This window comes from Malurus melanocephalus, unplaced genomic scaffold (assembly GCF_030028575.1).
Source record: "Malurus melanocephalus ecotype Western Australia unplaced genomic scaffold, MMel_1.1 scaffold_702, whole genome shotgun sequence".
Lineage (NCBI taxonomy): Eukaryota > Metazoa > Chordata > Aves > Passeriformes > Maluridae > Malurus > Malurus melanocephalus.
This window is the reverse complement of record NW_026623934.1, coordinates 88,420-101,296: the sequence shown is the minus strand read 5'-3', so window position 1 is coordinate 101,296 and position 12,877 is coordinate 88,420. Positions and strand designations below refer to the sequence as shown.

Below are 12,877 nucleotides of genomic sequence, written 5' to 3'. Positions count from 1 at the left end.
AAATCAAGTGAATGAAATAATACGATAAAACTGAAAATCAAGTGAATGAAATAATACGATAAAACTGAAAATCAAATTAATCAAATTGGGCTGATTCTACTTTGGGCACAGCAGGGAGTGTGGAGGTGAAGTTGATGGCATCCTGTGGATTTGAAGCCATCCTTGCTCCTGTGGGCAGCYGGGCCAGCTGTCCCTGCAGCACAGGGGTGCTGTTTCTTTGGATTTTGTCTCCAGCAGTGTTTTTGGGATGGGAGGCAGACCCCCTTACAAGAGGGAGCAGATAACCCCATTACACCGTGTGTGARCAGTGAGAATCAGCTCCAGCACTGGGAATTTGGGGTTCTGGTTCTCTTGGGTGAGGAGTTGGTGGGAAATCCAATCCCAGAGTTTCCTCGTTTTCAGCAGTGACAATTTTAACAAGCCTGGACTGGTGTAACATGAAAAGAACAGCAGAAATTTGGATTTTTGATGATTTTTTTTATTCTTTTTGCTGTCACGCTCCTGTTGTTCATTGCTGCTTCCCTCTGTCAACCTGTTGTGTTTACACAAACCACWGTGCTGAAAAGCATCACAGATTTAAAGGTTGGTAACTAAATTATACAGAGGTCCTGGAAAGGACAGGGGTGAAAAAAAAATCAGATATCTAAAATAACCTGGCTGTTACGCACAGGGATGTTTTTATACCTGCCTCTGTCACCCAGCAGAAGAAATCCTACATGAGATGCTCCTGGTAATCAGGATGCTTCTGCTTTGAAAGGTGCTTGAATTGTGTCTGCTCTAAAGAATATTTTGCTCAGCTGGTTTTTGATCCCAATTCCAAAAAAAAAAGTCACTTTTGCAGAGCTGGGACAATATTCACTTAGTGCATAGAAAAAGCAAAAGRAAGAAGACCAGAGTGCTCTGGTCAGAAGATTTAAACTATCAGGGTTATCAAACCCATCCTGTGGCAATCCTTCTGTGAATTTTGTTTTTCACGGGGGTTTTGTGACACATCTCAAAGGCCTCTGCATTCAAATCTCCCAGACCATATTCCTGTTTGAGAATTTTTTTAAATCTGCAGAAGATTTGAACCATCAAGGTTAAATAAAATAAAAATATAAAATAAAATCCATCCTGTGGCAATCTCTCCATGGCTTTTGTTTTTCACAGGGGTTTTGTGAAGGCCTCAATTCTCGTAGACCATATTCCTATTTGAGGATTTGTGTAAATCTGCCCAGCTRGCACAGCACCGAGGCTGTTGCCTTCAGTTTACTSTCTGAAAATGAAATCTCTRAAACCTTGATCYTTGGAATTTTGCAGGATCCAGAGAGGAATGGAGACGCCCTTGGATGTTCTGTCGAGAGCAGCGTCTCTGGTCCATGCTGATGATGAGAAACGTAAGTTCTGCGCTTCCTCGGCGTGGCTCAGCCTGGAATTTTCCTGAGCCCAAGATGTTTAGAAACTGTTTTAAGCCATGCAGATGCATAGAAAACCCTTCAGGGGTTGTTTTCCTCCGGTGCAAACCCAAACCCTCRTATGTAAATCGCCCCCTGGGCAGGAGAGAGCCATTGCTGTTATTGTAAAATGTCCTTCACCATTCTGATGAAGGTGAATATTTTCCTAGTTGCATTTGTGTTGTTGTCAGACAAAAAGCTGCAATGTCAAACTCAGGGAGTTTGAACTCTGAGAACTCAGGCTCCCTGAGAGTTTTGGTTGGACCTGTCCTCATTTCAGACCCGCAGTGGGTGACAAAGATTCCGGTTCATACAAACGCTCAGATTGACTGTTCTCACCAGCAATGAGCTCTTCATCTGCCTTTCTCTGCCAGCAGAAGGAAATGTCAGGATTGTCACACAGCCAGTGATGGCTGAGGCTGGTGTTGCCTGTTTTTTGGGTGATATTTTTGCTGTTAGCATTCCTGGTCAGAGTTTCGTGGGCTAACTAACAGTGGAATGATGWTTTCAGTTCTGCCAAGGCTGCAGTGCCTCTTTGCAGGTCAGGAATAAATGTGCTCGGTGATTTCTGAGTGGTGTGTGCACTTTGGGTACCAACCTCAGCAGGTGCTGACTGCAGCAATGRTATTTTGCATTTCAAGCTGTTTTTGTGTGTGGCTTCAGTGCATAAAAACCCCTTTTARGATGAATGCAGCTGTTCTTCTCTTKTTCTATTGTTCTGTATATATTTTTGAAAATTATTAGCCTTAAATGGTGAATAAAGTAATGGATTTATTGCTGTAAATCTGCTTTATAGTGAATGTTGGTTTTGCTGTTCCTGCTGYTGCTGGGTAAGCTGTGAGTTTTTAGTGGTGCCACTCCAGAGGGSTGATTTGGTTGATAGTCACAATTACTGACTGTTACAGGTAAAATGAACCACAAGCAGTGGAACTCCTTGATGAAATAATTTCAACCATGATTTTGGCCTGGGTGGGAAGATTTATTCTGGCTGCATTTTATAAAGTATATTTTGAATATATATTCTCAATTTTCTTGAGCTTAAATGCTTTCTTTTTGGTGAAGTATTGCCTGAGTGTAGTTGGATTTTGGGCTCCACAGGGTATGAATGCTGAGCTGGATGTAGGGAATGCAGAGGAAGTCTGATTCAGTGCAGCGTGAGGGAGCTGATGTGTGTCTGGTTCTAATTGACATTCCTGCAGTCTTACCACTTAGCCTTAATTAGATTTATGCCACTCTGCAGCTTCTCGCTGATGCTGTCTCCCTGTGTCACAGCCCCGAGTGCTGCAGGGTGAGCAGTGCTGGGAGGCACAAAGGAGCAGAGCAGAGCAGCTCCTGAGCCTGCACCTCTCTGTGTCAGCTTTAGGACTTCATTCTGTGCTCCAGAGTGGGCACAGACAGCTCAAAGCTGGATTTAATCTCGAATTTAGCAGTTCTGGTTGAGGTTCTAGCWGTGGTCCTRCCTGCTTTTCTATGTCCCCRCTCAAACAGAATTCTGCAGTGTTCCAGCCATGACCAGAAGTGCAGGAATGTCACCAGAAATTGTGAATTTAATGCTTTAAAACATGGCACAGACAGCTCAAAGCTGGATTTMATCTCGAATTTAGCAGTTCTGGTTGAGGTTCTAGCTGTGGTCCTGCCTGCTTTTCTGTGTCCCCGCTCACTTGGTCTMAAACAGAATCCTGCAGAGTTTCCAATATTCCAGCTGTGACCAGGGGTGCAGGAATATCACCAGAATGTGTGAATTTAATGCTTTGAAACATGAGGGATGCTCTTATCTCTGCAGGGCCACATCATACTGAAGTGTGCTCACAGACCATGCACTGTTTTGAATAAATACTTTTACAATTATTTAAAGCAATGAGTTTAACCTCAGCCAGCAGCCAAGTGCCACASAGCTGGCAGACAAAAATACTTAAGCTGCTCAATTTGAACTGCTCCTGGCCCTGCTGGGATGGGGAGAAGAATCAGAAAAAAAGGGTGAAACCTGTCCCATCTGCGGTTGAGCTCAGGAATTATGGACTGTATTTCAACAGCTCCCAGCTTAAATCACCCTGCACTTGTCAGCAGTGAAAATTTATGAACCGTATTTGTTTTACTACGGTGTTGTGGAAAAGATTCATTGTGGAGAAGAAAAGGCTGAGCAGTTGGGTGTTTTGGCTCTTCCCACAGAGATGGGAGGGTTTTTTGGGTTTATGGTACAGTGGAGCTGTGCTTAGAAAATACAGAGAAGGCTGAACTAAAGGAGAAAGGCAATGATGGCATTTTTAGCCAAACTTGGTAAAGGATTGTCCCACATTTCTGAGTGGCCAGCAGTGCAGGAAAGGCCAYAAATGATCTGTTCCCCTGATGAGTGTAGATAACCTGCAACTGTCTCATCTCTAAGTGGCACCTGCAAGACTTTGCTGGGATCCTTTCAGGGGCTCAGAAATGAGATTTGGAAGAAGTCACCACCCTTTGATGGGCACCTGTGCTGGAACTTTATTGTTACCATGGCCTTTAACGTTATTGAACCTATTAAACCTATTGARTGGGTTATTGTGAACTTGATTTTTGCAGTTTCCAATGAGAGCTGGACCCTCTTTACTCCTCTGTCCCTGCTCTTCCCTGAACTGTTCTCACTGGGGTGGTGCTGATCTCTCACCTGCTCAGGGTCCCCTTTGGCTGCTTTTAGCTGACCWCAGGATAAGCTGGGAGGGTTTAATCAAGTATTCCAGCAGTAAGGGGGATTCTCACGCTGTGTTTATCTGGTATAAGGGGTTTGGAACTGTTTCAGTTATAAATGGAGTTTTAAAAGCATGATCTTGTTATTGAGAGAATAGGGAAGGGAAATGCTGAGGAGGGCTGGTGCTTGCAGTGTGCTGGAAGCACTGGAAGATTAGTCTGTGTTATAATAACTTAGTTAAGTTATTTAAAATTTTATATAGTATATATTCTATATATATATTAGACAATATAATATTCATGTCTATATATATGAAATGTATATATTTATATAGATTTTTGAGATTTTTGTAAATTTTATGTTTTTATATTTTAGATATTTATGTATATTTAAATAGATAAAATATAAATATATTTAAATATATGAATACATAAATATATTTATAGATTTATAGATTTATTTATAATATATTAATATTATATATATATGTCTTTTAAAATATATTTTATAAGTACGTTATTATTTTTCTTATACTTCCCTCCAAATGTAAGCCCACCTTAAAAATATGACAAAGAATGAGAAAAAAACCCATGCTTTTTCTCAGTTTCTCAGGGTAATACAGTGAAAAGTCTGCTGTGGGCAAGCAGGAGAAAATACACTGCTGTAAAAAAAATGAAAGGTTTGGAAACAGCTCCGAAACGGCACCAGCATGTCCTGGGTGACAGGATTTGTATTTCAGTRCCTTGAACCAAATCCATACCTGTTGGGTCTTTCAGTTTTGCAAAACTGAATGAAGAATTACATTAAAAAATTTAAAAAAAAAGAATTCTCTTTGATGCAGCCACGGCCCTTGCACATGTGCCATCAGTCCCATGTGTGCAGGGCAGCCTGGAGCTGCTGTTCCACACTCCTCAGCCTGTGAACGCTGTTATTGTTTGGCAACAGTTCCTTTTATGTGGTTTGCTCTAATCCACTTCAAATAATAAAGCCAGGCCRTGCAGTTGATATTTGTAGCACAGAAGAATTATTGTGCTTTAAAATCCCTGCCCTGATCTGCCTTGTAATAAACTCCTGGTGTGGACAGGACCCACCGATGGGTTTGTGCTGTTCTTCRTGGTATCAGGAGTTCATTAGGAGTGTGAATTTTGTGCTGGCTACCCCTTCTCCTGAATAAATATTCAAYGATCAGTTGTTTTGGATGGCTGATCCCAAAAAAAGATCCTACTTCTAGGCTGGGTTGAGAAGGATTTATTATTTTTTAWCAGTATTGAAGAAGATCATGACTCTGAGCTTATTATTTTAAATAAAACCCGAGCAGTATTTATACAGAATTAGGCTCAAATGTTGTTATTTATGTTGAAGATATTCCTGATGAAACATTTCCAGCACCACCAGGACYTTCCACCCACGCTGCTGCTGTTTGTTGTGTAAATTTATGGCGAATTACGGGCAGTGAGCCCGAGGAGGGTTTTAATATCGATGTTTGCAGGACTTTAAAGAGCTTCCATCCCACTGTGTGAACAGTTCCACCAGCACTGGAAATACCTCAGCTCCTYGAGCTGTTTTGACTGATTAAAAGTGAGGAATTGGATGGAATTTGCTCTGTGAGTGCAGTTGGTATGAAGAAAGTCTCAAGGATCGTTGGAAGTTTGGTTTATTYGGCAGATTTTGGGCCTTTCCCAGTTTGTTTGTTTGTTTGTTTTCCTTTTTTTTCTAGAGATTCATCTGCTTCAGAAAAATTGGAAGCAGGACAGCATTTCATGTCACAATCCTTGATTATTTTCTATTCACAAGTTCACCCCATTCCGAGTAGAAGTGGAAGAAATTGTAGTGCTTGTAGGAAAGACAATAAATATTCAATGGCAAAATATTGCTTGAAACAATTAAATATTTCCAGCAGAACATGATATTGTTGTGTGACTTGCCCTTTGTATTTTCATTTGCACATTTAGGTCCAAAATAGCAAATCTTGTAAAAAAGAAATAAATGGARAATTAAAAATTTCATTTAATTTTGMRTTTTGAATGAAAAGATATCTCAGTATTGCTGCTCATTTATGGAACTKTTGTTTCAGGAGTGGAATTGGTTTAATAAGGACATCCTGGAGCATGCTCAGAGTTCTTTTGACATCTAAAATATGTTTGGATCCCTGAGAAATTCCATGCTTTAAAGGGTGTTGGGTGCTGTTCCTTTACTTGGGAGTCATTGCATGGAACCTCAAGCTGCACTGTCAACCCCGTCTTCTTTTTTCCCCAATTTAGCCTAAATAAGAATTTACCAATTAATGAAAAATACCATTTTGTGATGCTTCTACTCAAACTCTTTCTTCCTATGACTCTCAGGTCTCCTGCAGTAATGAAGTTTTTTTGTTTTGCAGGACAATTTTTGCTGCAGTCCTGCTTGGCTGAGGGCAGCACAGCACTTGAACTCAGATTTTTATTTTGAATTCTGAAAAAAAATTGAACAGTATTTTCTGTGTCTGTTGTTTTTCAGTGCTTTCAAAGTTTGGGGGTCTTTAATCAGGGTTTGACAGCTCTTGGGTGTCTCATTAACCAATGCAGTGCAAACTTCAGTTAAAACTTGGTAACTTCTTCAGGACCTTTCCCTCGTTTGGTTGAGAGGAGGGAGAGAAGTTCTACATGGTCATTTCTCATATAAATATAAATGAATTTGCCACGTGGCTTTTTGGTTCTTTTATGATTAATTCAAATATTGATTAGGTTGYCTTTTTGTCAGGTTGGTGATTGGATTCTTGGATTCTTTTGGCTGAGAGAAAAGGTGGATATTTGATAAATACAAAAAAATGGTCTTAAAAATTAGAGGTGTGGTTAGATTGTGGTGTTCTGCACTCACTTTAATGCCCTGGATTGTTTAATTGTGGAAATTAATCTGTAATTAAGTAACAGAAGAGTTTTTGTGTTTTGGCATCCATGCTTGTGGTCAGAGCTGATCTGTGCTGTCCAGCAAGACGGGAACTAAAGTTCCTGGAGGAAAAGCTGGAAGGAGCAGTGTCAGCAGAAATCTGCATTTGTAATCCCTTTACAGCCATGAGAGGTGTTGAAAGCACATTTGTCACTTTGTCATTTAAGTAATGCTTGATCMGTGGTGGAGGGAGTCCTGTTAGTTTTGGAGTGGAATTTATGATATAAATCATCCTTTTTTTGTGTTTAATGGAAGGGGGGAAAGTATGGCAATGTGATGTTTCAGCTGAGCAATAATGTGATGGAAAAACATAAGTGGTTCAATCCTTGAGATGCAGCCTGAATCAGCTGATGTTGTATGAACACCAAAAGCTTGAAATAATAAAACTCTGAGTAATAACATTCAGAGTGTTCTGCTCTTAGACACATGAGCCACACAGAAAATACCAATATTTCCCTGCTATAAATACCAGTAAATCTGTTTCTTAGCAAAATATCTGAATGGCTGAATCCCTGACCTTCTGCTCTTTGCAAAACCTTTAGCTGCTTGTGTTACTCAGTATCTCACAGAGCAGCTTCCTGTGAGTGGTGGCAGGGCCACTCCATTAATTTTAGGATTTTCTTGGAAGTGGGAGTGTTTTGTAGGACAGGCTGCTCGTTTGGGTTGTTTTGTTTGAATGAAACAATGAATTTTTCTTACCCCCCCGGAAGCTTCACCCTCTTTTTCTCCGAGTTTATCGTAGCAAGGAAGGAAGAGAATGAGCAGAGTTGTGTTTTCAGCTTGTTAAATAGGCTGGAAAATGGGGCARTTGTCTGCCTGGCGCCTCGATGGGTTTAGGAGCAGGGGAACCCCATTAGCAGGGCGGGTGGAGGGATGGAAATTCCTGCAGGGACAAAGGGATTCATTTTTTTAAAAAAGCTCAGCTGCCTGCAGTTTGTAAACACGTTGGAGCATCCTCCAGCATCCCAGATGTTCCCGGGCASAGCTCCTGAGGGTGGCAATCACAAAATGTGGCTTTTCTTCCTCCTTTGCAGCAAACTCGGGATGAAATATCCCCAGTTTTGGCATTCCCCCTAAATCGGTGGTGTGGGCTGGAACATTATCTCTTTAAAAGCTGCCTAGCAAGTGGAGAGGGAGGAATTTGGGATGGAATTTGTCATCAGATACCAACCAGCGCTCTGAAAATCCCAGCTGGCCCAGCGCTGTTGTGGGGTGTGATAGCACATCCCATATGGAACTTGTCAGTGCTCCCGTTCCCAAACCATTGCCATTTCTCAAATGCTGTGCTCAGCTCCTCTTGTCTGACCAGAACAATTATTTGTTACGGCCTGAATTCCCCAGCAATGCGGGGAAATTATTCGCTGCTTGGGTTTTGGCCGTGAAGTTTTCTGGAGGTGACGGAAACTGCGGAAGGGGACTGGGGTTTACAACTGGAACCTGGAAAATGTGGAAATCTGGTCGTTTTTTCCCGTGGTGCACATTATTTGGCTTGTTTAATTTGCTTTTAGGAAGCAAAAAGGATCTTTATTAATTAGAAGTACTGCAGGGTGCCTTCCCAGGATGTCTCTTCCCCAGAGAACAAACAGGACTTTCTTGGAAGTGGCAGTGAAAAGCCACTGATGCAGAACTGGTGGGAGGAAAGGAGTTAAAATATTTCAGCAATACTTGGATTTGGCTATTTAATGCTTTCTCTACTTTTTTTAATGTACTTGTTTCTGCGGGTCCTTATTTCAGCACTTTATCAAGTGTCTGGAATGGCTGGAAAGGAGCAATTTGCAGCTTCCTTGTTGGTTCTTTAACACCGTGCCTCAAACCAGTCTCAACTTTATAAACCMAATTCTTTTTGCCTTAAAATTGAGGTGGTCCTTTAGCCCTTGTTCAAACACACAGTCTGAGCGAAATGATGGCAGAATTTTTATAGTTCGCTGTAAAAAGCAACATGCGACTTCTTAGTTAATGAGCATCTGTTTGGAATTTCTCCTTTCCCTGGCTGGGAACCCAGATTTRTTTACAGTATGCCATTCAAGTTGTGGCCTGAAGGAGGAGGGAGGTTTCCAGTCCGAGGTGAGTGTCCTGACTGAATGGCTTGCGAAACAAAAAAAGGATGCAGTCAATTAACACACTGCTTTACTAACTTCTGCCTTTTGTTCTGTTGTTCAAGCAGAAAAAAAACCCAACCAACCAGCAGTGCTTTGCTTCATCCTGAAGAGAACACATTTTTTTCCCCAAGAAGCAAAACCCAAAATTGCTTGCTTTTGTTTTTCCCCCCCCTTTTGCTGGTGAGTCAAAAATCAGTTACTCGTGAAAGCAGAGTTCTGGCTMCAAATCTGCAGCACAGCCCTGAACAATGTCACTGCAGGAACTTCTGTCATTCCTGAGCTTAAAAGGAAAAATGCTTCTTATTTAGCAAATTGAAGRGTGGAGAGTGATTTATTACTCTCCTCTGATTTTTTTTCCCTTTCTGTTCTGACTTTAAGCTTAATGACACATTGAAAGGTGCCCCCTGCACTACAGGAGTGTTTTCGTGCATCCCCTGCAACGGTATTGTCCTAGGTGATAATAATTTCACAGCAATAGAATAAATTTGCTTTAGATGCACGTTTATTGCATTGTAAGGCAGGGAAATTCCAAACAGCAGCTGGGCAGCAAAGGCCCTTTGTGTGTTTTCTCGTTTTAAAGGGAGCAGTTTCATTCTGCATTTTTCTGGAGCMGTGCCAAGAGCAGTAACCGCTTTTATTTTCTGGGTCGTGCCCACGTTGTCTGTTTGGTTTGTGTGAAAACATCTGTGCGCTACAACTGGAACTTCATTGCTGCAACTCTGCTGCCTTTATTSGCTTTCTCCGGAGCCTGATGGATCCGGCTCCTGACACAACTGGGACCAGTTCATCCAGGGCTCCCTCTGTCCCTCTTCCAGTCCGTGTCTGATGCACCTCTGCTCAGCCTGACCTGCCAAAATACTGCATTTTATAAACACGGAGAGCTTCTGCTTTCCCTTTGAACTCACCTCCAAATTATGAGGTCTGGTGAGAACCTCGTGTAGTTGTTTTTATCCTTGGATTTACCTCATCAGTTGACARTATAATGGTTTTCCAGCAGTGCTCTGGAATTCCAGTGTGCTCATGTTGAACACTGTTGAAATCTGGGTTCTTACTGTGCAAGGATCTGCCTCTGGGAAAATTTCAGAATATTTTTGTTTCGGAATCCTTTTATTTCGGAATCCTTTTATTTCGGAATCCTTTTATTTCGGAATCCTTTTATTTTGGAATATTTTTATGCTGGAATATTTTTATTTTTGAATATTTTTATGCTGGAATATTTTTATTTTTGAATTTTATGTCAGAATATTTTTATGCTGGAAGATTTTAATTTCAGAATATTTAATTTCAGAACCATTTTATTTCAGAATACTTTTATTTCAGAACATTTTTATTTCAGAATATATTTATGTCAGAATATATTTGTTGCAGAATGCTGGTCCTGACCATGATTATATCATCTAATGGTACATTTACCTACTCAAACTATTTCTTTATTTTAAAATTATTAACTCCAATTTTAGAAGCATATTTGAATGGTTACTTTGCTTTAAATACATCACCACGGCTGGTAGTCCTTAATAAAATGGTTATCAACCAATAATTTCTTAATGTGTCAAAGACAATATGTTAAATAAAATTTGTGCACAGTTATGAGCAATGTCCGTTTGTCAGAGTTTGAATACAAAGGAAAGGAATGGACTTTCCACTGCTGTCTGCTCTGGAAAGGGAATTTGGAAATTTAGAAAAATGTGTTTGGTGCATTTTTCGAGTAGAATCAGAGCTGCTGATGCCAATGGGGAGCTGTGAGCTGTCAGCCCCTTGTTGCTGGAGCCTCTGTGGGTTCCTGCTTCCAGGAGGGTTCCCAGTTCCCTGCATCCATCCCTCAGCCTGGTTTCTCATGGCTCCCAGCAGATGTTTTGCCTTTAAAGGTCACTGYAACTGTGTCCAGGCTGGCTCCTCGCTTCCCAGAGCATGCCAGCAGCGTTCAGGGCCGGAATGTGCTTGGACATCACCAGGAGATTTCATGAATTTCTCCTTCCTTTCTTCAGTTCCCCACCCAAATCTCACAGTGCCCACGTTGGGAACAGCTGGCAGAGCGTGTTATGGGAGGGTAATGCCATGTCAGAACAAAAATATCTTCTAATTCAGATTTGTTTGGATTCTGAATGGCTTGATCAATCACTGGAGCTCTAAGTTTTGTATTTTTGCAAGATTTCAAGATTAAATTTASGCATTTATCTGTCAGTAGAGCAGAGACCGGCAACCCTGTTGGAATATTCCAACAACTCAAATATCATTGTCTGCAGATCCCCCTGCCTCGACCCTTTCCATGCTATTCTGTTCCTATTTCTGTGTCCGTGTCTGTCTGATAATCTGGCAGCTCCATCCTAAAATGATTTTTCGTGTTTCAGAAATAGGGCACAGTGGCATTATGGGCTGTTCCACTGACCCYAATGCAGTTGTGTTCCTGCCACTGCCCTGCTGCTCTCAGTCACACTCAGATATTAAATAGGAACAAGGCGAAGGCTGACAATAGGAAAATGTGGATTTTTACCWCTGCTGTTCCTTCCTGAGCAGTTCCAGCCTTGCCCTGGTGCTCCCCTCACAATTTCACTTATTGATAACAGCAGGTTTGGGCTGTCTGGGCCCACTCCAGTAATTTTAATTAAAATGTCTAAAGTACTGATCACAGAGTTTTGTGGAAGACCKTTTATTTATTTCTCAGATTGGATTCTGTTCTGGGATTGGCTGGGGCAGAGTTTTTTTTCATTCTGACATGACTAATTCCAAATGTATTTTTTCAAACTCTTTGTTTGCCTTTTTTCTTTGGTTTCCTGTTCTTCATTAAGTTGGAAGGGGATCATCATTTTCCATTTTTTACTGGCTGAAATTCCATGTTCATTGAAGTAAAGGGGGAAAACATTTATACAAATATTTGATGCTACTTATTGACTTCTTTTTTTTTTGTGAAAACACACAAAAAATAATTTCTCCAACAGCTGTAGCATAACTGATGTTYCCTTTGAGAAACAGAAACTAAAAATGAGGGTTTTTTTAAAAGTGTCTTTCAATTTACTCTCTCTGTTCTCTGAGGTCTTACTTTTAATTTTCTTTCTGCCTGCCATTATGGTGGTGAGTGGTTTTTTTTTTTTTCTTTCTTCTTAGATTGGGGGCTGAAAAAGAATGTGCAGTTTATTGCTGGGATTAAATTCCAAGGGCCAACTGTTTAATTAAATGCTCCATGTGAATTGGTGCCCTTGATTTTGCATGGCTGGAAGGAAATCCACGTAATGTCATTTGTGMAGGAACTGAGATTATTTTGATTGCACAGAAATTAATTGTACTAACATAATGAAACATTTGAAAGTATTTAATGCTTTTAAGCAATAGATGATTTTTTTTTTAATGAGAGTTTCTTTTGCATTTTGCTGAAATAGCAAGAAATGAGGGGGAGGGACTTTTGTTTGTGTTGAGAAGGGGGATAAAAGGTTTGTGGCATCAGCTTTGGCTGCAGTGTACCTCTGCAATTTGATCGTTGTTCTTCTAAAGGTGTAAAATTCTAAGGGTGAGTGAAAGATGAGGTGAGAAATGGTGAGAATGGGGCTGAAGGAAGACCAGGRCTGTCCCAGGTTAGAACATTCTTAGCACGATTTTTTTACCAAGATGTGAATTGTTGTTTTAGCCTGTAATTCCCAAGAATTAAGATATTTAAGTGTTTCACAAGRTTCAACATCCAGGTCATTCTGAAGTGAAGGTGTAAGAAGGAAACTGGGAAAGTGTAGGGAATTCTGTAGGGAATGAAGCTGGAGGTCGGGTAGAAA

General features: G+C 40.8%; 1 protein-coding gene across 1 annotated transcript in view; it reads left to right on the top strand.

Moving 5' to 3' along the window:
- Positions 1-1,287: 1,287 nt before the first annotated feature.
- VGLL4 (vestigial like family member 4) overlaps positions 1,288-12,877 on the top strand; it is a 75,572-nt gene continuing 63,982 nt past the window's right edge. Inside the window, exon 1 of the mRNA XM_057384343.1 lies at positions 1,288-1,376. Coding sequence (XP_057240326.1) covers positions 1,313-1,376 — 64 coding nt within the window. The 5' untranslated portion in view covers positions 1,288-1,312. The remainder of the gene's footprint in view (positions 1,377-12,877) is intronic.